Source organism: Calonectris borealis, chromosome 5 (assembly GCF_964195595.1).
Source record: "Calonectris borealis chromosome 5, bCalBor7.hap1.2, whole genome shotgun sequence".
NCBI classification, from domain to species: Eukaryota; Metazoa; Chordata; class Aves; order Procellariiformes; family Procellariidae; genus Calonectris; species Calonectris borealis.
Genome location: NC_134316.1, coordinates 29,141,190 through 29,168,681, shown reverse-complemented (window position 1 = coordinate 29,168,681; position 27,492 = coordinate 29,141,190). Strand labels below are relative to the sequence as shown.

Genomic DNA, 27,492 nt, shown 5'->3' with positions numbered 1-27,492 from the left:
TGTGTTACTTTGTTATACTGTGCCTATTACAAATAGAGGACCCTTCTTTTCCAGTATTACCCTTTCAAATTTAAATTGCATTTACACAGGAACAAATGCATAGACTTTTTTTTATGTGGCAGTCAACATAATGATAGGACTGCATGAATTTAATTTGTAAAAGCCTTGGTTATATCATAAATGCACTTTCACATTGGTATTTTGAACTAATACTGGCCTAATCAATACTGTGTATTATAACACCATTTTTCCTTTATACTCCAAAGGTTTTAAATGCTATGTTAAAAGAAGTGTGTACAGCATTACTGGAAGCTGATGTTAATATTAAACTTGTGAAGCAACTCAGAGAAAATGTCAAGTAAGTGAAAAAATCAAAATGCATCTAACTTCTAGTATTTGTAAAAGTTGTAATTTGAGGTTACAGAAGAATACCTAACTTCTATCTTAATATGGTTTTCTTAGACACACCCAGTTTACCTTTAGCAGGAAAATACAGTTTGAACTCAATGTCTAGCCAATTCCATCAAAAGAATCTTTGTCAAGTTTAGCCAGTTATTGTTGTTATAGTCTTGTTTCAAAAAACTGTTGCTGTCATCAGTTGATAAACAAGTTCTTTGTTACTTCCTAGACACCTCATCTTCGCGTGTTCTGTGCTGGATATTAGTAAATCTGTGTATAGGATCAGCACTCTTACCTTGCTATTTTCAGATGTGCAATTCAAGTAGATGCAAGTCTGAAAGATGCAAGTATTTCAGAAACCTGGTTTTGTCCTGCACGCAGAAGTAATATCTCCAATGCATGTCTCTTAAATACGTCCTATCTGAAAACTCAAGGCAAATCAGAGTGCTGTTCCAGTTGCAAAGACTTCATTTATCACTAGGTTAAAGCGATGCTTTAAGTTATACCAGTGTTTCATGGTTTTCCTAAACTCAGGTCTGCAATTGATCTTGAAGAAATGGCATCTGGCCTTAACAAAAGAAAAATGATTCAGCATGCTGTCTTTAAGGAACTCGTTAAGGTAGGACTTCAAAATTCTGTATTACATCACTTTTCTTGTACAGCCTGGGCTGTGGAAGCAGTACAGTAGAAAGCCAAGCTTTAAGGTTATTGTGTGGTACCTACAGTTATGTTTTCTGTTGGAAGGCTACTTACTACTGCAAACACTAGTAGTATTCTGATTGAAACTACTTCCTGGGCATCTCTCAGACTAACTTTGATTTAAGCTTCAAGTCCAGCTATTCTTACTCTTCAATTGAAATTTAGAGACAAAATAAGGGTGAAGTACTGTTAGCTTCTGGACTGTCTTTGGTTGTCCCAGAAACACGCCTTTGCTACCGAAATGAAGATTTGTTCAAACTACTTATAAGCCTTTGAAAAAGTGTTATGTAACAACCCAGCAATTCATGGTAACATTTCTCTTTAATCTGCCTGCTTGGTCAAATCAGCACCTGGGTATCAGTATTCTGTCCTCTTCCCAGTTGACAGTATAGTCTTTTGTTCTTCTGTAGCCTGTGCCCACCCATATGATGGCTCTCTGGAGTGTATGTACCTTCTGCTCATTCGAGAAGTGAGGCAGCAACCCTAAAAAGTCTTCTGTACTGTAGGATTCTCACCAAAAGAGGTCCATCTTGAGCAGTGATGGTGGGGTGGAGGTCATGTTTCTGTGTTGGTTGTCATATATACAGGCCACCCTGACTTTGGTGCTTGGTTTAAAAAGAAATTAACACTGTTACTGTTACAGAACTATTATGCATAACTCTATACTATAGATATCTTGCATGGGCTGTTGCTGTTCACTGTAAATCAGCAAGCATCTAAGCCAAATTAAGACTAGAATATGCAAAAAATGGCTTGCTCCATTGAATATAAAGCCAGGTACCTAGCATGACTGTGACACTGACTGTTGTGCTTCTGAAATTCAGTTCTGCAACATAGATTGTACTTTGTTCTATAGCTTGTAGATCCTGGAGTCAAAGCATGGACACCTACCAAAGGAAAACAGAATATTATAATGTTTGTTGGTTTGCAAGGAAGTGGTAAAACAACGACCTGTTCAAAGGTAACTTGCACTGAATCTGTTTGCATGCGTTTTTTTCTTGGGGGGTGGGGGTGGTCATTGGATTCCTTTGGTAGGATTTGCTTGTGATCTGTGCTGTTTCTGTTAGTAGGAAAGTACTAACTGATTACAATGTAGAGATATTTTTGCAGAGTGGTTTCTGAGATGAGACGAACGTCCAATTCTTTTGGGGCAATTTATGACTTGTAGGAGTTCCTTCAAGATTTTTTTAAACTAAACTCTTGATGAAATGATACTGTACATGGATAACAAAGATTCTTTCTATTCCTCGCTTTCTGGGTTTAAGACTAGTGCTATGAATGGAACCTACCTCATTCCGTTACCTATTTAGGGGAACCAGTGGAAGTTGGTCCCTGTGTTAGATACCACAGTTAAGTATGAGTGGGTGGTGTGAAACCTGTTCTAGCCCCAAATTAACTGAGGAAATTTGGATTTGTATTTTTAAGGCTAAAAAAGAATGCTTTGAATCAACACTTAACCTATTTATGATGGTTGTTGGGAGGAAAAATTATCCTATGGAAGAAGACTGATGCATCTTTTTTTTTTTTTTTAATCATTTGCTTCTGAGATTCACACATAGGCTATACCGAATATATCACTGCTCTGATTTCATAAGACTTTCCTAGTGCTTCTGTAGGCAAACTATATTTTGGAAGTTTGTCTTTGGTCAATCAAATGTTCTGTGAATGTACATTGTACCAGTGAAGCTGAGTGTTACAAGAAAGTAAGGATTCCATCTGTTGCTTTAAAACATGTCCTTACAATGGAAATATTTTTGTTCCTCTGGAAGTACAGAAACAAAAAGCTGTAGAAGTTGTAGCCATTACAATACTTAATATTGAAGTAATTACTGCTTTGGGGAGTTTCTAAAAGCTAGTCCTATCTAATGTTAACAGTAAGCAGAATCTAGGAGTTAGTAAAGTGGGAACTGGAATTATTTGTAGTCATTCCTAGCTCAGGAAACTGAAATCAGAAGCAGAATCAAGCAGCTGTTTTGGTCTCGCCTTTAATAATTATATGTATAACATACTTTCCTAAATAACGGAGATGCTAACATTTGATTATTTGTACAGTGTTACTAAATGGTCTCAGTTATAGGAAGGCTGGCTTGACATTTTGTCCTCTGTATGTACTTCAGTGACTTACAAGTCTGTTATAAGTTAAAGAGTGTCATGCTTTCTAGTAGGATTTTGGTGTAATGAGTTGTTTTGGATTTCTTTTCACAGTTAGCATACTTCTATCAGAGGAAAGGTTGGAAGACGTGTTTAATATGTGCAGACACATACAGAGCAGGTAATACAGTCTTTAATGATGTGGTTCTTTAACAATTACAGATTTTTTTTTAAATAGTCCCTTGACTATACCTGTCTTACAGGTGCTTTTGACCAGTTAAAGCAGAACGCCACAAAAGCAAGAATTCCCTTTTATGGGAGGTAAGCATCTTTCAGAATCAGTTTGGAGAATGATTCAACTCAATGATGTTTTGTTCCTTATTGAACATCTTGCACTAAGCCCCGTTGAGTTGCCTAATTACTTAGATTTTATTATAATATTTGCTCTGATCAGATGAAAATTGTGCCTAGTTCAGTATATTGTCTGCCAGTAATAGCAGGTAGGGTTAGTGTAAGAAGACATCAGGGGAATAATTCCCTAGAATGTTTTCTCAGCGTATAACAGTTTATAGGCCTTCACCAGACACATTCAGATTTTCAGGAAGCATCTTTACAGATCAGAGGATATGATTTTTGGACCCTTAATTTTATTGTCAAGTAGGGGCAGCAGTGGACCTAAAATAGCTTTTATAAAAGCAGTAAGTAACTTCCCTCTGAGCTTCACTGGAGGTGTACTGTCTAGGTGCTCAGTTAAATCTTACTTCAGAGAAGGGCTAGTAGAACTTAGTGCAGTCTTCAGGTGAGACAGACTGTCCTTTGTGCTTCAGTTCACTGAATAGTAAGGGCAAATGGCTTAGGAAGGCATATTTTTAATCAATTTTTGCTTGACGTAAGAGGAAGTCCCTCTTGAAATCCAGGTAGATTTACAGTTAACAAGTTTACAGTCAAGTAATGAAAGTTTGAATTAATTTCTTTGGGGACAAAGAATTGCGTATATATATATTGATATTTCTCTTTGTGATCAGTTATACAGAAATGGATCCTGTAATTATTGCCTCAGAAGGTGTTGAGAAATTTAAGAATGAGAACTTTGAAATAATTATTGTTGATACAAGTGGACGTCATAAACAGGAAGACTCTTTGTTTGAAGAGATGTTACAAGTTGCTAATGCCATAGTGAGTAGTTTCAAGAAATACAGTAACTTCCTTTATAATAATTTGACTACAATTCACTTACGTTTATCTGCTAATGTTCTGTGTGGATTTCACTCCTCTGGAATGTGTCAGCACTTTAACTCCTAGAATATGTTAGAAATTACAAACGGATATGAATAAACAAGGGCTGGATGATCAGTGCTTGATAGTTCTGTGTCAGTTTTAATTCTTGTATCTGTAATTCAAGGATGCTTGCACATGACTAGACTACCGTTCCTGCTTTAACTTTTCCTCTTCAGGATCTTTGCATTGAGAAACTAGATAAAAGAACCAGTCTGATCTGGTTTCCTGTAGCTATGTGTACTACATTTTCTGTGATTGTCATGAATAATTGCCCTGAAACAGAGAAGGTGATTGGATAACTTTCAACAGTTTTGATATGTAAATAAAGCTGGTGTTTCTGGTATGGGTTTAAAAAGTCTGGCTATTTTTTTGCGTCTGTGGTCTTGCATGACAATGTGACACTTCCCACATGAGTTCTGCTAATGGCTAACTTGTTTTCAGAGGAATGGATGTCTTAAAGCTCTTAATGTAAAACCGAATGGAAGATGTTGTTAGCCATTAACTGCTTGTAGATACTAGTTAGTTTATTGACTCAGATACTGGCTAAAATCACTCAAAACATAAGTAATAACTGTAAACCTATTAAATTTTAATATTCTGTGTTGTAGATAAGTCTTTCACATAGTAATACAGCATCAGAGTTTTCAAATGGTCCTTAGACAATACTGTTCATAAAACAGTTGCCCTTTTGTTTTAAACTGCACAGCCTATTGCAGTAAGTTCCGCTGCTGAACTTAATGCACGAACACTGTTTAAGAAAGCAGGAAATGATTATTTTGTGTATCTCTCTTTTCTCCTAGCAACCAGATAACATTGTTTATGTAATGGATGCTTCCATTGGCCAAGCTTGTGAAGCTCAAGCTAAAGCTTTCAAAGATAAAGTAGATGTAGCTTCTGTTATTGTTACTAAGCTTGATGGACATGCAAAAGGAGGTGGAGCTCTTAGTGCGTAAGTATTGTGACATAATAGCGTCCAACATCTGGCCATGCATGGATAACCATGAAATATGTTAGTGTCTCTCAGAAACGTGTCCTGTGAAAGTGTCAGTGTCAGACTGCACAGAATCTGAGATTTAAGTCAGTAACAGTTATGTTCTTACCCTATTTCTGGTGGATAAGACGACCCATTGATATTTAACGTCGGTCAGAATCAGATATTATGATGTACTTCCAATACAGTAGTGTGTATTGTCACATGTCAGACTTCTGTCTTCTGAGAATTACATTTATTGCATCTTGTGTATCAGGAGTTTTTACCAAAAATATAAATTTGGACTTAATAGGTACGGCTTACCTGAAAAGTTTTGCTTCTCATTTAATGCCCAAGATTTTTTTCCAAAAGGGGAAAAACTCTAGCTAGTCATATCTAGTGGCCTTAAAACTGCGATGCAAATCAAACTTCTGGATTGCCAGTGTCCAACAATTTGGTAAAAAATTAAGTCTGCAGTCATACTTTCCCAAATTCCATTCTTGTTGGACTTACCGTGTGCTGTATCTTGACAGACACTATTGACTAGAAAATGTTACATTTTATCTTCAGCCTTATATGATGGCATGTCAGACGAATCTCCAGCTGCGTTTCAATGATATAGCTTATATGGAGCTGAGATGATTTGTCAAAACAGTCAAAGTTAACTGACACCAACTTACTAAATCACTCCCTGACTTCGATCTTAAGTGTTAGAGTCCTAAAATGCCATCTGTATTTTGCTGTTATTTGTAGCGTAGTGATACAAAAGATGGGTGGTTTTTGAGAGGCCATTTCATAAAATATGTTTTACTGCAGAGTTGCTGCTACAAAGAGTCCTATTATTTTTATTGGAACTGGCGAACACATAGATGACTTTGAACCCTTTAAAACACAACCTTTCATCAGCAAACTTCTTGGTATGTACTGCATACAACTGTACTTAAGTGACACTTTGAATTGGACAACAGAAAGTCAAAGTGTAATTTTTTTAATGCCAACTTTGGAGTGTTTTTTTCCCCCCAGGTATGGGCGATATTGAAGGATTGATAGATAAAGTAAATGAGTTAAAGTTGGATGATAATGAAGCACTCATAGAAAAGCTCAAACATGGTAAGTTATTCCCAAGGCCTGAATAGCGTGTGTATCACCATGACCTAATCATGGCAGGTTCTCTCAGGGATGTAGACCACTGAGCTAATTTGTGTTGTGTGTAGAGCCAAGTAACTTGTTTCCTGTGCATAGTTGAATGGTTATTCTTTCTCTAATAAATGTGTCAGGCAAGTAAATTGAGTTAGGTTTTTCGAGTGATAAGTCTGTCAGACTATAACTGTCTATAACTGCAGAATAACTAGCTTAACTCTTAAGTATGTGCCATCTAAAACGGTTTTGCCATGTTAATAGTGGAGAAGAGGTTTATTTATCTACTTATCTATGCTATCTATACTTATCTAGTATAGTATTTGCCTTGTAAATATAAAGAATAATAATTGAGAAAGGACAGTAGGACCAAAATGCTAGTGTGACTTTTGCTAATCTTTTTTTTTTGTTGTACTTCAGGTCAATTTACGTTAAGAGATATGTATGAACAATTCCAAAACATCATGAAAATGGGACCATTCAGTCAGATCTTGGTTAGTTATCCCCAAAATAATTTTATTTTATCAGATTTTCATTTATATTTGACAAACTTCTGCTGTAAACTTAGAACACTTCATTTAAACTGGTGCTAGAGTCTGCGCTTTATGTTTTTCAAAAAGGTGAAATGATTTGCCTACTGCGATACGTAACTGCTGAACTAAAACTCGCTGTCCACATTTCTGGCTGCATAATTAAAGTTAGCTTTGCTTATTCTGACACAGCTTTTGTTTTCCATTTTTAAAACAAGGGTATGATCCCTGGTTTTGGAACTGACTTCATGAGTAAAGGCAATGAACAGGAATCAATGGCAAGGCTAAAGAAACTGATGACTATAATGGACAGTATGAATGACCAAGGTAAAACAAACTTCACCTACTATTTCTTTTCTCCATTGTCGAACAAGCTTATTTACAGGGATCTTTTTGGAAACAAGGTGGACATAAGGCAGCATCTACAGTGACAGAAAATGACGAGAAGCACCTATCACTTAAAAATGGTAGAGAGTACATCTGTGTCTCAAACTTCCTGAATAAGTCTAAATATTTGGAGCGGTACCTTGACAATTGCCTGTTGCTGCTCTATCTTGTGTAGAGTAGGTGGGATTTTGAAGCATGCTATTGCAAATTGATGTATCTTTTTCATACTGTAACTGTGCTTCTTAAATTATTAACACTATATTTGCAAATTAAGAAGTACATTCATCTTTAATCTGTCATTGCTGTCTGTCCTCCTACCCACCCTCAAATTTACTTGGTGACATAGCCTGGTCTCTGGAATTCAAGGTGTGTTGTTTCTAATCCACCCATAACTGTTGCAGAAGTATGCCCTTACCCTTCTGCTAAACCCATTAATATGGCTTAAGACCAAGTATGCTGAGAGCATAATTTATTCGGGTGACTTTATCATGGTGATTAACATATGAACACAGCTTTTTTAGTACTATTCCCTAGAATATTATATCTTGATTATTTATGTAAAATTCTGCATTGTCACTTCTAAAACTAGTTTTTTGTTCTCTGGCTCAAAACTAAATTCTCAACAATAATGAGAACAAGTTTGCTACCAGCTGTACCAGATTTTAATGTTAGTAACTGAATGGATTTTTCTTTCCCACACTGTAATTACAGAACTTGACAGTACAGATGGTGCCAAAGTTTTCAGTAAGCAGCCAGGAAGAATCCAAAGAGTAGCAAGAGGTTCAGGTGTTTCTACCAGAGATGTTCAGGAGCTTTTGACCCAATACACTAAGTTTGCACAGATGGTGAAAAAGATGGGAGGCATCAAAGGGCTTTTCAAAGGTAAAAAAAAAAAAAACAACAAACCCAACACATTAATTAATTCAGTGGGGAGGTCACTTGATGTGTCAACACAGAGGAAATTTAAAAATGCAGATTAGGTGTTGGGAGAAGAGAAGGTGAGTTGTAGTTCACTCATTTTCATGATGTTTGAACTTTTATGTAACTGGTAAGAGCTGCACTGTTCTTCGTGACACTAATGTGTAACTTAGCGGTGAAAACTACTGTATTTTTGGCTTTATCGATGTAGACTTCATTACTACTACAACACTGACATTTTAGTCTGTTACGTGGGGTGCAGGGACTGTTGATCCTGAAATACTTTTAAGTGGCTGATGTAGTAACTTTTCCTCACGGACTCGAATGGATTTGAATCTAGAATTAGGAGGTGAAATTCTGATTTATGTTATTTTTAGCCCCATATATTAATCCACTTTCTTACGATTGCTTCTTTCAATTTTTTTTAGGTGGTGATATGTCAAAGAATGTCAACCCATCTCAGCTGGCCAAACTGAACCAACAGATGGCAAAGATGATGGATCCAAGAGTTCTTCATCATATGGGTATGTGTTGGCTTTTTACAGGTTCAGGAGAGGACTACCAATTATGGTGGAGCATTTGAAATACAGAAGTGAGAAAAGTGATGTGAGAGTGTGTGCATTATATATCAGTATTAAGTATTTCTAGATTTTCTAACAAGAATCAGAACGTTTAGTCCATATGTTATGAATGCTTTGCACTTACTAGTGCTTAATCTAGTCTTTTCATTTGGATTCAGCTCTCAAAATGAGCAATTGGAGTGGTGTCTGATGAAATGGTAAAGTGATGACTCTTGAAGAATGACTGTGGTAAAGCAAATCTTTTCCTGAACTTCCCTTCTATTCTAAGTTTTGCCTCAAATAATTAAATTTGACAAGAGCAGCTTTAAGTAAAGACTCCCATACTGGAATCTTACTAATTGATAATGGTCATTCCCTCAAGGTTTTCTCTTTTCTCTAGATCTTAATGCACAGGTCATCTTAAAACCTACTTTAAGCCTCGTGTTTTGCAGACCTTTCTGTTGTCCATTTTCGATAGCCATTTAAACCTGGCTTGGGCTTTTGCATTCGTATATTATTGAAATAGCATGTGTGCTCTGATGAGGCCTCAGAAGCAAGATAGCTGTGCTTCGGAGTTAATTAACACATCCATGTTCTCACTTATTTTCTGCAGGTGGCATGGCAGGATTGCAGTCAATGATGAGACAATTTCAACAAGGTGCTGCTGGGAATATGAAAGGCATGATGGGATTCAATAATATGTAAAGAAGCCTTAATAAAAATGGACTTGGTTGACTCTTTGTTGCAACTTCAGTGAAAGAGTTTGCTTTCTTCCTTTTTACAGTGAGGGGGGGAGTGGTCTTTTGAAATCTTATTCAGGCTTCTCAGTTTCTACATCTGATTTCTGAAAACTATTTTTGCTTAAATTAGTTCCTCTCCACTAATACCTTATGGCACAAAAAGTAATTCAATTTAATAAAACAAAATCATGATGTAAAATTTTAATATTTAGAGACACTTTTTAATTGTTTACATCAAATGGCAGCCATTATATTTGTAAACAACCCTGATCTTTGGTTATAGTAACATAAAACGTCATAAATATACTGTAAAATAAAATGTTATAACAAGGGAATGGCCTGTTTCTTCAGTTCTTTCATAGCTGTCCTTTATCAGTATGTAATGAGATAATTTCCTTACTTTGATTTGTTTCTAATGACTGTTGTAACTCATGTTTGGCATAGATACTGTAAGAATAATTCAGTATCTGAAATGTGCTGTTGCTGCTCAGGTGTTCTTGGAGCCTTTTTAGAAGGTGGATGTGCTGTGCTCAGGTTTGTACAAAACTTTGTTCTCCAGAATTTTATCGTTCTTTCCCTACATGGAAAGAATGAAGTGACTAAAAACATACAGGTATGCAGATATCAAGCTGTCTCATATACTGAAGATAATCTTCATACCAGCCTGCCAGTGAAGCAGTTCTTTTGATATGGAGGTAGTTTCTAATATATACTAGATAGAATTCTGTGCTGGTACTGAATTTAAAATAAAACAGACACAGATAGCTGTATCTGACAGAATGTATTGCTCCAACTCAGCTACAATCTTATCTTAATTTCCTATAGCATTTCTTCTTTTAATATTTCAGTTTACTGTGTTGATCTCAAAAGGGTGGAGTCTACAGGCACACTTCAGAAACTAGGTAGACCAGATGAACCTTGAAATCCAACATACATCTTGACAAATATGGTAAGATCTTTCACCCTTATCTTAAGGCAAGAGGGTATATTATGAATTTATTTTAATGTATTGCAGAGTGCTTGGGTTGTAAATGGACACCCATCTCTGTTGCTTAGATAAGATAAAAATTAAATGCAGTAATTAAAACAAATGTGTCCCTCTGTCAGCCAGTTCTTTGAGAAGGTGGCAGCTAACAGAGCTGACAGTGAATAGCTTATATAGGTAATTATGCTCTTGCACTAATAAAACATAAGGCATGCTGTAACTTATTTTATAATGTGGAAATATTTTCTGCGCCGTTAGTGGTATGTATATTCAATGTATGGAGGATGCTGAGAAAACTTCAGGTATGCCATTTACCTACAGCACTGCATTTTATGCATGGCGTTAGTCTGTAAAAGGATCAGTTAAGTTGGATCTTAGTATTTTAAATGCGACAAAAAAATGAGTCCTGCGTATCACCAGCTTGTGGGTGAGCTGTCCTCAGCTACTGAAGGGGTGTGTGTTTACTAAAACTGTTTATCTTTTTTTATAGTATTTTCAGTTCTGGAGCAGTACAAACCAATGCAATGTACAAAACCATGCAGCAAAGAGTAGCAAATAAATCTTGGTTTGGAATGCATCAGTAGGGGAGAGTGGATAGTTGAGATGAATGCTTTTGATGGAAATCAAACATGAATAGGCATGTTGAGGATGAACAGTGAAGCACTGTGGTTCTGCACAGGCTCAGTCACAATGTCAAGCTACCAACAATTAACTCCTTCTATTTTCAATTCATTGCATACATTTAGTTGTAGTCTTTAGTTCACCATTCCAAACTACTACGACTGCTACCAGACGGGAAGAGAGCTGTGTGTTAGCAGAGGCAAGGGCAAGTTCAGAAAGCATTTCCTTTAAAGTATAAGATGTGTTAATTGTTATTTCTAAGGTATATGCTGGAATAAACAAATAGCAGTATATTGCTCTTACCTTAACATGCCAGGTAGAAAAGACTTCGGAGCCTGCTTGGAATAATTGCCTAAAGATCTCAAGTTTTAAAAAAACAAACAAACAAAACCGATTCATGTTGGGGGCACTTTAAAAGGAGAGTTCAACTGTATAGGAGCACCTGTAAAATTCTCTCATAGCTTTATAGGAGAACAACAATTTCAGGAAGTGTGGGCAATAATTTTTATGTTTGTGTATCCTGCAGAGCACAATGTGTAGAAGAAAATCCTAAAGTTGTTGCAGGAGAACAGAAGCTATCATGTTCTGTATGTTATCTCAATTTGGCATTCTGAATCGGAGACAATTGCATCACACTAGGAGAGGCCATGTAAAACACTGCCAGCAAGTGCCATGAGTAACAACTCTCCCAGCACCATTTTCTTGCGTTAGGCATCTTGTACTTGTCCTCTATAGAATCTCACCATGTTCCGCAGAAAAGTTTTCTCTGGCATACAAGAAGCCTGAAAAGTTAGAGGCAAAGAAACTTCACTGGAAATATTTAAAAGGCTGAGGTCTGTCTTTCTGTGCGTATCTTACAGAAAGCTTTTGCTGCTGCTCAGACAAGTTTGTCTGCTGTTTTGGTGTCTGGACACATGGCTAAGTGAAGTTCATTGAGAGCATCAAGTAGGTAAGGAAGGGTTTAGGTAATTAGGTAATTGTAGTGCCCGGGGAAGGCCACTAGAAGGAGCCAGTGGACAAAAGAGTAATGTACAAAGTACGCTCAACTCTTTCTGTTTTAGAAGTGCACCCTTATTTCAAAATCAGTGACATCCTGCAGTCACCCTTTTCTTTGGTTACAGGATGTTAGTAAGTTTTTTGCATCCGGCACACTAATATATAAACTAATATGTTTACTTTTTTGGAAGATGGTGGTTCTTCTGTGAAAGTGTAAGACCTTTACCAGCTGTGGAATAATCATGTATTGTTGGTGCATGCTTTATCAGTTTGCTGCCTTTTTAAGGAAAATCCTACCCATAGGGCTATATTTGAACAACAGTTCAAATATAAACATGCTCTTATTGCAGCTAGGGCAAAGGATGCATGTAGTTTATGGCAACTTCTTAAGCCTCTCTGCTGAGCAGCCTACTAAGAGGAAACAGTTATGATGATCAATAGATAGCTGTGTGATAGGAGCTGGACAATTAACTATTAGCTCCAACCTTTAAAAAAAAAAAAAGAAAAAAATATTACTCACTCCTCATCCCATAAAAGAGATGTTTCAAACGCTTCTACCTCCAGTTGTTTTCACCAGTAGTTGGCATGGGCTACTGTGCCTTTTGCCTAGGTCAGCCCTGGCAGCCACCGGCAGTAAGGAGGCCCCAGCACAGACGGCGGGGGGAGGGCTCCCAGCTCTCTGCTGGAGCAGCTGCGCAAACCAATTATCTGACAAACGCTTTTCCCTGCCTGCTGGGATTAAACGCTGTTTTTTCTCCCAGACACATCCCAGAGGCCGGGGCACCCTCGGTCTGCATTTCTTTCTTGTTCTGTGGTTTGTCCTTTAAAACGCGCTGAATTGCCTGAGCCAACACTAGGTACTGAGCGGCTCAGCAAGCTGCCCCTTTCGAGGGAGGACTCTCAAATACTGTCAAGTAACTTCATGCGCTTCTCAAAACATTCTTCTATTATTTTGCAGATTTTTACAATATTCTAGGAAGATGATGCGTGTATTTCCTCACAACACGCAGAGTTTTCCCTCTCTGCAGAGGGGTTATGCTTCCTTCTGTGTGTAGGTATGGCTGTGCCTGGCAGCCCGGCTGCCTCTGGTCTCTTCCCGGTCTCCCTCGGGGCTCCGGTTGCTGCCGGGCTGCGGAGAGAAGAGAAAGGACCGAGGCCGGTAGCGGGTCGGTCCCCCTCCCGCAGGACCCACCGAGCGCCTCTCCCGGGTAGGTCGGGGCTTACGAGCGCGGCCAGCCCCGGCGGGGCACTCCACCCCTCGGGGCGCGGCGGGGGGCCGGGCGGCGGCCCAGCAGGCCGCGGCGGGCTCCAAGCGCCGCCCCGGCGGGCGGTGTGACGGGCGGTGCCGCCCGGCTGCTCGCCTCCCTGGGCCGCGGCGGGCCCGCTGCCGCCCTCCCCCGGCGCCGCGGCGGGCGGGAGGATGGAGCAGGGGCTGTCCGCCATCACCCTCTACTGCGCGCCCGCCGCCGGCCCCGCGGCTGCCGCCTGCGCCATGGAGCCTGAGCAGGTGAGCGGGGCCGGCGCCGGCGGACCGGCCTCTCCCCCCGCCCGGCGGGGCCGCCCCGCCGCGGCGACCGGGCGGAGACCGCTTCCGGAGGAGGGCGAGGCCCCTCGGGCCGCGGTGGGGCGGGTGGCGGCGCTGGGGTCCGGCCGGGGCGTCAGGGCGTGGGTGGCGGCCGCGGCCTGACCTCCCCGGCGGGTGTGCGGGAGCGGGGAGAGCCCCGGCGCAGGCCGGTTCTCCGCCGTGGGTGGCGGGGTGTGGGGGGCCGGGCCGCGGGGGGAGGCGGTCGGTCTGCCCGTCCTTCCTTCCAGCGCTCTGTAATTACAGTCAGCAGGGCGGGCACGCGTGTCTCGGGTGTCTCCTGTTCGGCGGCAGATAAAGCCTCTTGCAAAGAGCCTGATAAATATTAAATTGAGACGGGCTTCCGCTTCCCTGCGCGCGGTCAAGTTGGCGAAGGCGTTGGAGATGGTGGGGGACGCCAGCTCCCAGTGGGGCTGTAACCTGGCGAGCTCTCCTGCCCTTTCCACAGACGTCCCTCGTGGCCTCGGCTTCACGGCGAGTGTTTTTATGCGCTGCACCTTCGCCGTTTATGGTGCCTTTCCGAGCCTTGTTCTCAGGGTGTCTTTTCTTACAGACGTCCTCTGACTCTGTTGTCTTCTGTTTCAGAAGGACTCGTGCTGTTTAATTTCAGTTGAAACACAAGAGTGGAAAGTCAAGCAATATGAAAAAAAAAACCCAACCCCTCCAAAAAAAACCTAGCCAAAAATAGTAACACAAATGAAATCGGTAAGGCAGGCAAGATACCGTGGGTAGAAATATTTCTCATTAACTATTACCAGCTTTCTGGTAGCTAGCACTATCAGGTCAGTAGATCTGTGCAAACTGAATTACTCATCTTTCTGAGGGAGAGCGGACATCACAGACTTTGGCATTTTGAGTCATAAGCTCTCATAAGGATACCTGAGTCTGACAGATTAAAAGATGCTAAAGTGAATACTCTGCGCTCCGTATTACTTTCTGCTTTTCTTCTTCCTCTCCTTGATGAAACTTTACATTGTTGTGTCACGTAATATTAGTTGTGTGAGCTCCCCGAGCTTACCTGCAGGTGTCCTGGCACACCTCGTCCTTAGTTGTACTTTATTTATTTTGGCATTTTGGTTGTGCTGGGTATTGTACCAACACCATCAAAACGTGCCCAGCTCACTCGCTGTTTCTGACCAAAGGGTGAGATGAGAGAGTGGGTGTAAAGAGGGTAAAAAAGGAGCTGCAGTTTCAGATGCTGACTTCCTGACTGGTGCCATAAAGCCAACAAAAATTCCAAGAGGGCATCTAAAAGAAAAAGGAAGTTGCTTTACAGCATTCACCAAGTACCTTAAGAGTGCTAGCTAGTGTGGCGAGAGCACAAGGGTGACTGGCCTTCATGTCTAATAGTCGCCAGAATAGAAGCCAAAGTGAATACTTTTATGGCATGAGGTTAAGACAAATGCTGAGTCTTTCAAGACCCATATACTGTGTTGGAGAGGGACGAGCCTGTGGAAAAAAAATGAGGTGGCAACCTGACCAAAGCTGTGGATTAGAAGAATGATCTTTGTAACAACTTCTTGAATTGGAAAAGAAGATCAAATTTGTAAAGGAAGATCAAAAGGGAAAGCCTCAAACAGGAGCTACTGTAACATTTGAGCTGTAATGTGAGTTTAGCTGACAATTCTAGAATAGATCTGCTTTGCCACAGTTTTGGAAAGATAAATAAAATTTACTGATGCTGAACTTTCTGCTTGCAGCTGGGAGAGTTGGCTTTTATTGATGTTGTGCATGTAAAAATTAAAAGGACAAATGCTACAGTGACGACTAAAACCCGCGTCCAGGTTTGTTGACCAAACAACCAAATAACCAAAGCAACAGCTGACATGCATTATTTTATTTAATAATTTAGGACTCTGAACCAGATCACTAAGGGAAACTGGATTCATCGTTCCTAGATGAATCCTTACTGTCTTGAACTACTGCATTTGTCTGAAACTTTGTACCAGTACCAGCTATGCGGAGCTGCTTACTGTAGGCAGTGTAAGTGGAGTGTAGGATGGGTGTGCAGGGAATTAAACCCTGCTTTTTAAAACTTCAGATATTAACTACAATTTCTTTCTAATTTAAAACATGTTTGAAGCATTTGAGTTAAATGAGCCAAAATCAGACTAAGAGACTGTGTCTTTAGAGGAGCTTGTAGGCGAGGCTCATGCTGCTTGCTGTTATTAATCACAGTAATATTTGTGATGCTGTGTCGCAAGAAATAGTGCTCTTCAGCACTGTGACTAAACATGAAAAATGGCATCATTGTACAGTGCCAATAAAGGAGCGTGAAATGTTCATAAAAGGCTGATTCTGTGGTGCTCTTTGCTCCAAAAAATGCAGAACTGAGGCGCAGTAAGTGGTGCCCACTTTTATGGCGGCAGCAAGGAGCGCTCCCTGTGCTTAGGTTGTTTCACTGTTTCCAGCATTCGTGTTTTTGTAGCTTTGCTGTTCTGCTCCTGCTGTGTTCCCAAGGCTGATAGGCAGCCAAGAGAGTGTGCTGAGCCCTGGATAGTCAGTTTTGTCTTTATACATGAAAACGTAATTCTGCATGAAAATGTAATGCTGTTTCAGTTGAATTACCCCATTGAAAACTTGCCACTTGATTCTGCTCTGCTCTTCCAGGAAAACTCCCCAAATGTGCCACGGTAGCTACGGAAATGCTAGGCGAAGCTGAAATGACTTGCAGTTTTGAGAAGCGGTGGAACGAGGGCTAGGAAAGACGATGAGTGTGTGTGCTCCCTCTCCACACTGTGGAGCTCAGCACGTGATCTTTACCCTCCCTCCCTCTTATGTGGGCATGAGAAAAATCAGTTGCCTGGAATGAAGGAAGCCGTTCTGCTCCCCACGGCCCCCTCCTGCCCCTCTCTGCCGTGCCCACTGGCTTTCCCAGCTTAACCGAGCCTGTTTGTGTTGCAAAGCTAATTTATGTAATCTAGCATGAGAGATGGGAATGGTGATGCTGCGCTTGCAACGATTAAGGGATGTCTTACAACCATGTGATAAAATCTGTATTTTTATTAATAATTTTGAATTGTGATCTGTGGAGACCATTAAGTTTGCATAGGCAAGAAGTCAAAAATTGGAATGTGCCCATTTCATGCAACCTGAATTCTGTGTACACATACACACATCTCATTCCTTATGATACGGTTTCAAATTACATGGGCTCGTGCATTTTTAAAAACCTGCATGGTATGTTAAAACCACGTGGCTGGCATTTCCTGACTTCTGTGTCCTTCTCTGCATGACACAAGTGTTTTCAGAACAGTTTTATGCATTTGATGCAGTAGTATCTAAAAGCTCTACCAAGGTGAAGGTTCTGTTTTGATAGACACAATACAAAACCTTACTGAAATTCTCTGGCCGCAGGAGTTACTAGCCTAAAGAATTGTTGATTGGCCTTTGAACTAGAAGTATATTTTTTTTAATGCTTGTGACCCAAAGACTGCATTGTAGTATTCAGCAGCTGGAAGAACAAAACCAGACGTTGTACTTCTCTTTTTATATGTCTTTAGCCACAAAACTAAGTGTTGTTCTTTTAGCATGGTCCCTTGTACTATGCAATGCTGATGCAAGCCCACAGAGGCAGATTCCTTGATGCATCCTTTTAAAGCTTGAGCCTGGCTGCTTAGTTATCCTTCATTCAGTTCTCTTTTGTGCTAGAGGTGTTTGTCTAAGCTTGCAGAGAGGTGGCTGTAGCCTATGAACTACTTGATTAATTTCACTAGATATTCATTCCAAAACCAACGATACTTTTAAATATTAACACTTATGTGCTCATGAAATTATTTAAAGTGTCCTACTAAGAAACTCCTATGTAACACAGTGCTCTTTCAGAATAGATGTTTTCAATACTGCCTGTCCATGCTGAAGTGAAGGCACTTACCTTTTTGTTATTTTTAGTGAAGAGATCAATTTTAAGTATGTCATGAAGTTTTTTAAGGGGGAACTTTTCCAGTTCCAGAAGCATGTACTTGAGATAATGATTTTTTTTCTTCTTTGTAGCAACTTGCAAATGGAGATAGAGGCTTTGAGAACGTGGAGCTGGGTGTCATAGGAAAGAAGAAGAAAATTCCAAGGAGGGTTATTCATTTTGCAAGTGGAGAAACAATGGAAGAATACAGCACAGATGAAGAGGAAGATGAACAAGAGAAAAAAGACCTGTTGCCGCCTATAGATCCTGTAGGTATTTTACTTGATAAATTGCTACTTCTGGTTTACTGGGTAACTACCCACATTTTATACTTTAATTTTTGTGTCACAAATCTGATTTAGTATTTAGTATTAAAGATACCCTTAATTTGATTGGCTCTGGGGACTGAGAAATCTGTGAGAAGTATTCTGGAGAAGTTTTATCCTGGCGTCCTCCTCCACTAAAGTAGTCCTATTAATTAGAAGTGGGTTTAATTTCTTCACGGTTCTAGTCTGTCCTCTCCAGCATTTTCCCCTCTAATAATACTTGCTTGGTGACTCCTTGATTTCTAGTGTTGTTTAAAAAAACGTGCAGGGAAGGCATTTGTTTCCTTATGTTTGGTGAGAGTGGAGAGTTGAACCTGTAATTTAGTGTTGCCATACCAGCAACTTGATATAATTAAAAGGAGTATAGAAGGGAAAGAAACAGATGACTTGCAGAAATAAAGGAAAACTGGTGTAATTCATGATATATCAAAAACAGGTTTTAAAGGACCTGCCTAGTCCAATGTTCATCTGTCTTGTAAGCTGTTAAGATGTTGCTCGACCCGTGAATGTAGTCTCCATTTATGGCTCCAAATTCAAGTGGAGTTTCGACAATTAAAGCTGTCTCCAATAGCGTGTATTGTAACTGCTAAAATACATTTTCCTTTTCGTGAATGATTCTGCATCTATACTTAGAGGTAAAATGAAATATATAATCTGTTTTATTCTGTTGGCGTGCCTGACAATCTGTTTTGTGGTGATAGTGTATTTGCAAAGCTCGCAGCCGTGCGTGCCAGCACTGGCGGCAGCAGCTGCCCGCCCTCCGACAGTCAGTCCCAGAGAAGGTCCGCATCCATCTCTTCATCTCTCCACATCCCCAGTCTCATGTTTCTTTTATGACACCCCCACGAACTGGTGTCCAACCACCTCTTTTCTCTACCGTCCTACAACTATTCTTACCCCAATAAATGGGGTTTGCAGTCCTATTCCCTGCCTGCCGGCAGGACTCCCTTCCTGGCCCTCTCTGGGCTTGGTTGCCTGTACTGAGCTGGAGGTGGAGACTCCGAGATCGGCCGGGTCCTTCCTGGCGTGCTGAGTGCGGTCGGGCCGCCGGGAGCCGTTGCTGTGTGCAGCAGCTCGCCCTGCCTGGCTGCGCGCTGGAGGCAGATGCCGGTGTAGAGCTGCTTGTTCCCACACTTCAGATGCGCGGAAACCGGTGCCCTGTTTTCTACTTGACATTGCTGTTGAAATGATTTCTGCACCATCATTTGGGAATCTGTGATTAAGAAATGTTGTGGTTGAAGCTCTCTATTTACTGTACAGTAGTAGGCCCTGTATTTATTTATATGCATATCCATCCTGGGAGAGCTTGGCTTTGTTGAAGGGACTGCAGTGAAGAGTTTGACTGTCTGCTCATTCTCTTTTAGAAGTGGTGAATCGTAAGGGGTTTACTTTGGGAAGGACTGCCAATCAGTTCTTTTTTTCCCCTCTGTAAAATTTATTTATCTTGAAGGAAAAAAAAAGTGGTTTGAGGACTGAGCTGCAGTGAGACTGTGGGAATTCAGCTGGGATTCACAGGTGAAGCTGTTGCTTTGGATGGTTTGGATGGATTGGATGGTACGGCTATCTCCTTCTTGCTAGGCAGTTCTTGTATACAGTGAAAAGTAACATTAGCCTGAGAGCAGGTAGGATATCATCAGTATAAAATACACCTGAAGTTTATCGATTGAAAATAAATGTATTATACTCACAAACAATGAGTAGATGTTAAGCTGCCTTGCTGGCGTTGGGGTTTTTTTTCTCCCTAAGGATCTACTGGAAGAAATGCAAGAACTGTGAAACTTACTGAATATGATGGTAATGTTCAGGTATCTTCAGAGTTAGATCTATTCCCCTCTATGCAGGTCATGTCAGATATCCATGGATGTGTAAGACATTTTTTCCCAACTGTAATTAGCAGGGGACCCGATCGGTATAATTTTTTGTGCCATTTCCTCTCAGTAGAAGAGTTCCACCGTGGTGCAGTGATGGAAGGCTCACGAGCCTTGATGTGTGTTGTGAAGCCAGAGACATGCACAATGCTGTACAAATGGACACTTAACTAAAGAGCCCTCAAACGTGCGCAACAGCCGGGAATGCAGTGTGATCATTCTCCTGCTTTCCTAATGCGGATTTTTTTCTAAATACTAAAAATTATATTGTATGGCACAGTTAAGATTGCTTTATTCTCCTTTTATAGCTTATGAAATCCTTAATTCTTATGACACTTTTTAATAAAAGGACCTCCCAAACCAGAATAGTTTATTGTGGAGCACAGTATGCCTTACTATGTATTGCTTTTTACCTTGACAGAATAAACTTGATTAGACCAAGGGTTGCCATTAAGTGAAGTTTAGCTTATCTGCTGCATGGTTTGTGTATCCCAGCTGAGCCAGTCAATTGGAGAAATGTTAGTCCAAGCTGAGCTTTGATGTTTTAGCCAACAGCTGCCTTAAAAGTGTTTTTATTGTAGGATTTCTATAAAAGCAATTAAATAGTCAGTTTTCTGAGACCAGCATGTCTAAAACTTGTTATCTCGGTTGGGATACAAAAAAGTATGTTGCAAGTAATAGCTGTTTCTGGTCCAATTTATTTGTAGAAAAAGCACATTTAGTACTTTGAATAGAAACTTTGCATCATGAAATTTCAAAGCTCAGCTGGTATTGGCATCCTGGCAGCTTCTGAATGAGTTTAAGGAAACAAATATTTTGCCGTGCTGTAAGGAAACGTCTTCAGTAAGTATCTTGGTTTAATTGTGTTTTCGAGCTAAGCAAACAATGACAATGTGTTTCTTACTAAGCAAAGTAACATGTATATATTCTGCTAATATGATAACCAAAGCACTCAGTGTGATGGACTGCTGCCGCTCATAACAAAACAAATTCTCAAAAAGAACTGGGTCTTAAATTTTGCTTTGAAACAATGCTTCTGATACTTCTATAGGTCAGCACTCATTTCATTAACATTCTTGGACTGGAGTGTCCATTCTGTTGTGTTTTGGTTTGTTTTTTTTTAAGAATGAGTTGAATCCAGAACACAGGGTATGCTTAAATAATTTTTCCCTGGATTTTTTAGATAATAGCATTCAGTATTACCTGAGTGTTCTCAAATTAAAATTTAAATGCTTTAATAACATAAATGCTTTAATTTTAACTGAGTCTTCTATTCTGTCCTAAAAGTTAGATGCTTACACTTTATATGTAAATGTCCTTTTGCTTCTGTCCACCAAAACTTTATTTTGTAGTAATTAAATTTCTCTAACCTGTTCTAGAAGATAATCTTTCTGTTTATCCCTGGAGGGCCACTTGCTATAAACTCTTTGTTGCATTCACCTATTACATGAGTAGGCAGAAGGTGGAGTGTAAGTCTTTGCAGAACAACCGTAAGCAATATAACTGTTGGTGATAACCTTAGAATTCATCCTGAGAACATCTCTGCAAGAAAGCTCCAGAAGAGATTTAATTTTATTAATCTTCAGTGGTTAGAAAGATGGAAACACATTCTTGCAGGAAGATGATCTTGATATCCTATAGTTAAAAGGAGCTTAACTTCAAATAGCAAAAAGTCCTCTCTTAAGGACCGTTGAACTCTAATTTTCTTTTAAGAATTTGGAGATGAGGGAGAAAAATAGTCACTGACCAAGTAATAGCTACTGATAATATGGTAGAAGCTTTTTGATGGAGGATGGTGTGTGTGTTTCTGATCTTGTTTTTACTGGCTTGTCTTAGATGCCACAGTTTTACAGGGTTTTTTTTGCATACACTGAAGGACCTATTATAGCAATGACCAGTCAATAATTAAACTAAATTAAAATGCATCTTGGCACAGTAAACAATGGAAAAGTATCTATTTGGTGGTGTATATTAACTCTTAAATACCCAATTTGTTTTTTCTTAAATCAGGAAATTATTCTTTCCTTCATTTTGCCATTTTCTCTGGCAAAAAGAAACCTGACGTTCTTTGGAAAGTTCAAGTGTTATTAGGGTCTGAAATCTGGCAAAAATAAATATAGATGTGGATTTTTTAGGAACATGGTGCACTCAGAAGTTCAAATCATGTTCTGTTGTTGACCCAGAGCCCTCTTGGTTTTATCAATGGTTGAATCCATTATGTTCATTCCTACTTAAAATGCAGCACTTGGAATAAAATTGTACATTAAGAATTTTTGTAATTTAAAACCCAGTTGTAATAACCATGCTGTTTTCCATTTTAAACAACAAAGTAAAGTCAGGATAGCTGGATAGTATAATTAAGCATTGTAGAAACGTACACTAAAGAGACTGATGGCAGGAGAAATGCTGTCCCCTTATAATAAACCAGTGTCCTGTGTTTCATACTACTGCCCCTTGTTTCCAGTCAAGAAATACAGTATTACTGTGTCCTTGCGTTAAATAAAGACTTTAAACATTTTAAACATTAAACATTTAAACATTTTAAACATTTTAAACATTAAGGCTTCTCTGGCCAAAGGAGGTTGACATATAGTATCTGGGTATGTGGTTCTTGCTGAACGTTAGTAGGACCCGACTTGGTCCCATTTTCCAGTATTGCTGAATGCATTAAAGCTACTTCACGGAGTAGGATTAGTTTGTACTGAGCCGTTGCCTAACAGCCCTGTTCCTATCACCGAACGGTTCTGGTTTTCTCCAGTACCTCTTCTCACCTCACGTTCGCCATTCCTGTTTCAGTCTCCGAGGTGCTCTGGGAAACCACCCAAACTAACCCTGAGGAAGTAAGGGGGGGGGGGGGAAAGGAGGATTATTCCTTGGATGTGTTCCCTTGTTCCTGGTTGTTCTTGGTTCTTACTCTTGTTCTCACTCTTCAAGCCATCTCCTTTCTCCTTGAATTTGTGTGAAGTAGCTTCTCTCATGGTTTTATGTTGCCTTTTGAGACACTTGAAAGAATGCTCCTTTTTTAAATTGAGGAGACTGGCAAAGCCTTGCTTGGTGGGGGTGAAGAAGTGTCCGGATGGGCTTTGTCAGAAAGCAGAGGTTTCCATGAAGCTGAACTTAGAAGTGCTCCTAACATACCAAACTGGTTTTTAATTGTGGTGGGGGAACAGTAGAAATAGACAGAACCTCTGTCTGCCGAGCCTCAGATGTTCCCTGCATTTGTGTTACCACAAACATGGTAGAATATTCGGTGTCTGAGTTACTTCTGTCATGTTGAAGTTCAGCTTGTCTTTTCACTCTTAAATGTTAAGGGGGCTCTTGTAGCTTCTTGCTTAGGGCCGCACAGCAGGCCCGTGTTTGTCCTGCGCACTCTGTGAATGCTTTTTAACCTCGTCACCTCGTTATGAAGGATTGTACAGAGCCCCGTCAATGCCATTATTTGCACCTGTGGCAACAAGCTTTTCCAGCACTTTTCTTGACTTCTTCAACTGAACAAACTCTGAAATGATTGTCATTAGCCTGTCTGCCAACTGAGCGCGTAATCAACAAGCTGGAGGTGCTTTTGTGCAAGCAGGATAGCAGCTGGTTTTGCTTACACTTTTATCTTGGCAGGACATTTTCCATACCCACTGCCAAAAATATATAGCATCTGGCTTTTTTCAGCCTGCCCAACTTGAGTTTCTGGCTTGACAGACGATTTCTTGCTGCACTGATTTGTAGAGGCTGTGCTTGGAAAGCACTGAAGTCTAGTAGCTTGTGTATGTGCGTACTGAGGCTATACCAACTAGTCTCTGGAGTTGTATTATTTACCATAATACTGGTTGTCCTGTACAGATACCTGTTAAATAAGATCACAGAAAATGGTTACTATCAAACAGTTTTTAGCAACAAGTTACAAATACATATATAACTCAGTGGAGCTAATGGGTTTCATTTAATAAAAGCTGACACTTTTAATTGCTACTTTCCACAAGGAAAGTGCCTCTACAAAGATCTTTACAGTAGAGTAAAGAGCTTGCCTGAATACAACAGACTGTTAACTATAAACATGTTTTAGTTCACTCTGAAATTTGAGTTCGCCTTTTCACAAAAGTGAAAGCCTAGAGCTCTTTCCCTGTTAGATTGGAATCTGCTTTTCCCCTTCTCCTTTTTATTACATGGCTTGTTGTTTTATTTTTTTATTTTTAAAAGAGATACAGGCTCTTTCATTAGTGAAGAGGATAGCGTATGTATGCCCATTAATTTCTAAATTTTCTTTAGGTTCCTGTGTGTAAGTATCTCAATTTGTCTGGAGGCTGCAGTACTTCCTCTGAGGCAGTGAATACACCATAGTCGTGCAAAGGGCAACTCCCCCTCCTTGTCTTCCCGGCCAGTCCTTCCTAAAGAGTCTGTATCCCTCCACTGCAGCACTCCAGTCATGCAAGCCGTCCACCGCACCTCTGGGATCCCAGCAAGATCCCAGCCCTGCAGCTGCACACAGATCTCTAATTCCTCCTGTTTACTGCCTTAGTGTGCAGGCGCTTCGGAGAGACTTCCTCGCTTACATGCAAGCGCTTGAGGTGACCCCACTTAAGTCCAGTTTTGTTCATTTTGTGTTCCTCGTTGTTCACATCACCCCAGGCCCTTTACTTGTCAGCCTCAGAGCTGCGGTAACTCTCTCCCTCCCTCATGCTTCCTGGTTTTGTTCTTCGGGTGGAATTCCAAATGATAATTCGTATCTGGTTGTACATACTTGGAAGCAGCCCTTGCTTTGAAGGTTTGGTTTGGTTTTAAACAGTCTTTTGCAGTTCTCTCATTGTTGTAATGAGGGACTACTTGGTTAACCCACTTCTCTTGACCTGATGGAATTCAGAACATTACGGAAAGGTCTTTCTAGTTATAGGAGTTACCTTGGGATTGAGTTGGGTGCTTGTCATTTCCCAAGTCTGGGAGTGGGAAACAAAAACCGGTGAAACAAATGTTCCCAGATGTAAGGTGTGGTTATATTTATATCTTACGGTGATACCTTGCTTCATGTATGGTCTAGACTTATTTTAAAGCAAAAATATTGTGGTAGCTGGCAAACAGGAAACATTGCAGATCTTTCTTCTCAATCTGTTCGAGCTTTTGCATGTGTTATTGTGTGCCATGAACGTACAGCTATACATATTCATACTACTCTTGTTCTTACAGACAACGCTCACATGGGGACCCTACTTGTGGTTTCACATGCTGCGAGTTGCCACATCAACCTTATCAGGTATTGTTTTATTTAATTCTTGGGTAAACCAGTAATGGAATATTGAAAGTTGCTTTGACAGACTGTACATCATCGTTGTGAGCTACTGGCCGTTTTTTCAAAAGTATGAATGAACCTGTATTTTAATCTGTGTAGACGTACTCTCTTGCCTCAGGCAGTTTTTTTTTTTTATACTTTCAATCAACAACTCTTGAATGGAAGAATGAACAGAAAATACCCTTTTCCTGAACAGTTTTTTTTCCCCTTTTTCTCCATATGGAGGTGGGGTGGTGTTGGCAAGGGAGTATATCAGCTTTCTGTTAGGTTTTGTATGAAACCGTTTTGTGTGATGTTATCTGAAAAAAATGTTGTTTGGAGGAACTAAACTGACAGTTTTTATGAAGACGACAACTAGAAATTATCCCAAGAACACATCTAGTCTTGTGCTTTACAACAGACTTCTGAGGTTACAAAATAAACAAAAATAAGACTATTGTCAAGAGTCTTAAACTCACTGCGTAGAAGTTTATTTGACCTGTGGACCTCATAAAATTTTGTTAAGTTTTAAAAATGCTTGTCCTAGTCTGTGTTCTTCCCAAGGTGTAAAGTATGTTTATTGTTTTTTTTTAACAAATATTGTGGCATTTCTCTCATTGTACACCTCATTTTGAATATTTTTCAAAACTGTTGGAATCTATTCTATTAATTAACCTATCCTTATTTTTAGAAAGACTTCTTCTCTAGTGTACAGTGTAATTCTATTCCTTGTCATATCTGTTCTTCATACACAAAGGTAGATACTGCTTTCCTTTTTTCAGGAGTCTTCTTTTGAATTTGAAGATTAGTACTTTCTTCTTCCCACTTCAGTTTTGCCTCTTACATTTGTAATTTGAACTGGTCTTTTGCACAGAGCTCTGGAACAGGATATCTATAAAATTAGTTATTGTGAATATTCATTGAAGCAGTCAATTGCTAATTTCTAACTTGTTTTCCCTGAAGATGACTAACTCATTTGCATCCTCGGGGCAGATTTGCAATTTGAAGTGCAATATATTTGACTTCTTGCTTGCCTTTACTGAAGAACCAGTGCTGTAGCCATCATCATGGTAAAGAGACTGACTGACACCACTTGTTCCATACTTCTGACTGTGCGCTACCTGTTTTAGCAAAGTAGCGCTGCATGTAGCCTCCAACTTGAAAACTGAGACAGCTGAAACCTAAATATTTTATTAATCCATTAGTATGCAACACAGAACATTGTTAAAACTGCTACTGACTTGAAGTGTGCATATATTAACAAATAACTCTCTAGTTTGCTGGTACCATTAGACTGAAGTGCCAATACAGTTGGTATTTTTATCTCACCTTAATTTTCAGTTAAAGTTCAGTTAAAGGGTAAGCCTTTAACTGATACCCTAGCAAAACAAATTTAGATCCAAAGCTGAAACGAGTAGAATGCAAACACACACTACCACCATCTAGATTTTCATTGATTTCTGTGTGTTCTCCTTTTGTTCGGTCTTTATCTTAAAGAACGATTATTAGTATATTGAGCTAATAATTATATGTAAGTAGATTAGCCTAGCGGATTTTGGTTTTGTCTTTTGAGTGAAATAGGACTATGGAAAACCATTCAGGAAAGATGATGATACCTTTTAAAATAAAACTGTGCTTAAGAATTTTCTTCTAGATACTAATCGTATGTAAACTCTTTATTTTTTAGTGTGTGATTTCCTTGGGGAAAAGATTGCATCTGTTCTGGGGATAAGCACACCAAAATACCAATATGCCATTGATGAGTATTACAGAATGAAGAGAGAGGTATGTGTGTGAGATAGGGTTCTTGCACTCCTTTTCTCCCAACTTGCCTTCCCTGGTATTTTAAAAAATTTGTGTTCCAGCATTAAAGTGAAGTTTTAGAACCTCTATTTCAGGTTGCCTTCAGTTTTCATTTGACGCATGATTAACACTTGCTTATCCATCAGCCTTTTCTTGCCAGCTCATCAGTCTTAGAACTGGCTGGGTCCTGAGCACTGCTCTATTTGTTTTGCTTGTACAATGCATTTTCAAGTCAACAGTGTGCGAAGGTTGGATGGAGCGGTTACTGGACGCTGTAAAGAGGCGGCTGCTAGGAATATACTTTCCAGCTCTAGAACTTGTTCAACGAAGTGTTAGGGGTAAATTGAACATGATGTTACCATTTGTTCTAAACCATACCTGGAAATGACTGATAGGTAGCCAGTGCTTTATACAAAAAAAACCCTTAATAATCTTCATTTGGAAGAG

At 39.8% G+C, this 27,492-nt stretch overlaps 1 protein-coding gene and 1 long non-coding RNA gene across 9 annotated transcripts in view; one reads left to right on the top strand and one right to left on the bottom strand.

The window, feature by feature from the left end:
• LOC142082910 (signal recognition particle subunit SRP54) overlaps positions 1–27,492 on the top strand; it is a 35,537-nt gene that overhangs the window by 5,390 nt on the left and 2,655 nt on the right. Inside the window, exons 3-17 of one of the 8 annotated variants that reach the window (XM_075151651.1) lie at positions 267–358; positions 934–1,018; positions 1,955–2,059; positions 3,304–3,370; positions 3,453–3,510; positions 4,215–4,365; positions 5,268–5,416; positions 6,254–6,354; positions 6,461–6,547; positions 6,995–7,068; positions 7,323–7,431; positions 8,203–8,373; positions 8,838–8,933; positions 9,149–9,218; positions 9,583–9,722. In XM_075151651.1, the coding sequence (XP_075007752.1) occupies positions 267–358; positions 934–1,018; positions 1,955–2,059; positions 3,304–3,370; positions 3,453–3,510; positions 4,215–4,365; positions 5,268–5,416; positions 6,254–6,354; positions 6,461–6,547; positions 6,995–7,068; positions 7,323–7,431; positions 8,203–8,373; positions 8,838–8,933; positions 9,149–9,180 (1,377 nt within the window). In that variant the 3' untranslated portion in view covers positions 9,181–9,218; positions 9,583–9,722. Of the gene's footprint in view, positions 1–266; positions 359–933; positions 1,019–1,954; positions 2,060–3,303; positions 3,371–3,452; positions 3,511–4,214; positions 4,366–5,267; positions 5,417–6,253; positions 6,355–6,460; positions 6,548–6,994; positions 7,069–7,322; positions 7,432–8,202; positions 8,374–8,837; positions 8,934–9,148; positions 9,219–9,582; positions 10,045–10,478; positions 10,659–13,639; positions 13,819–14,137; positions 14,599–15,748; positions 16,610–17,886; positions 18,064–25,160; positions 25,228–26,929; positions 27,028–27,492 lie in introns of those variants that run through there. The other 7 variants (XM_075151657.1, XM_075151649.1, XM_075151650.1 and 4 more) reach the window with 7 other exon arrangements.
• On the bottom strand, positions 10,181–13,535 carry LOC142082913 (uncharacterized). Its single transcript, XR_012673890.1, has 3 exons — positions 12,832–13,535; positions 11,619–11,675; positions 10,181–10,286 (listed from the first exon to the last, which is right to left on the bottom strand). It is a non-coding gene; the product is annotated as an uncharacterized LOC142082913 (long non-coding RNA).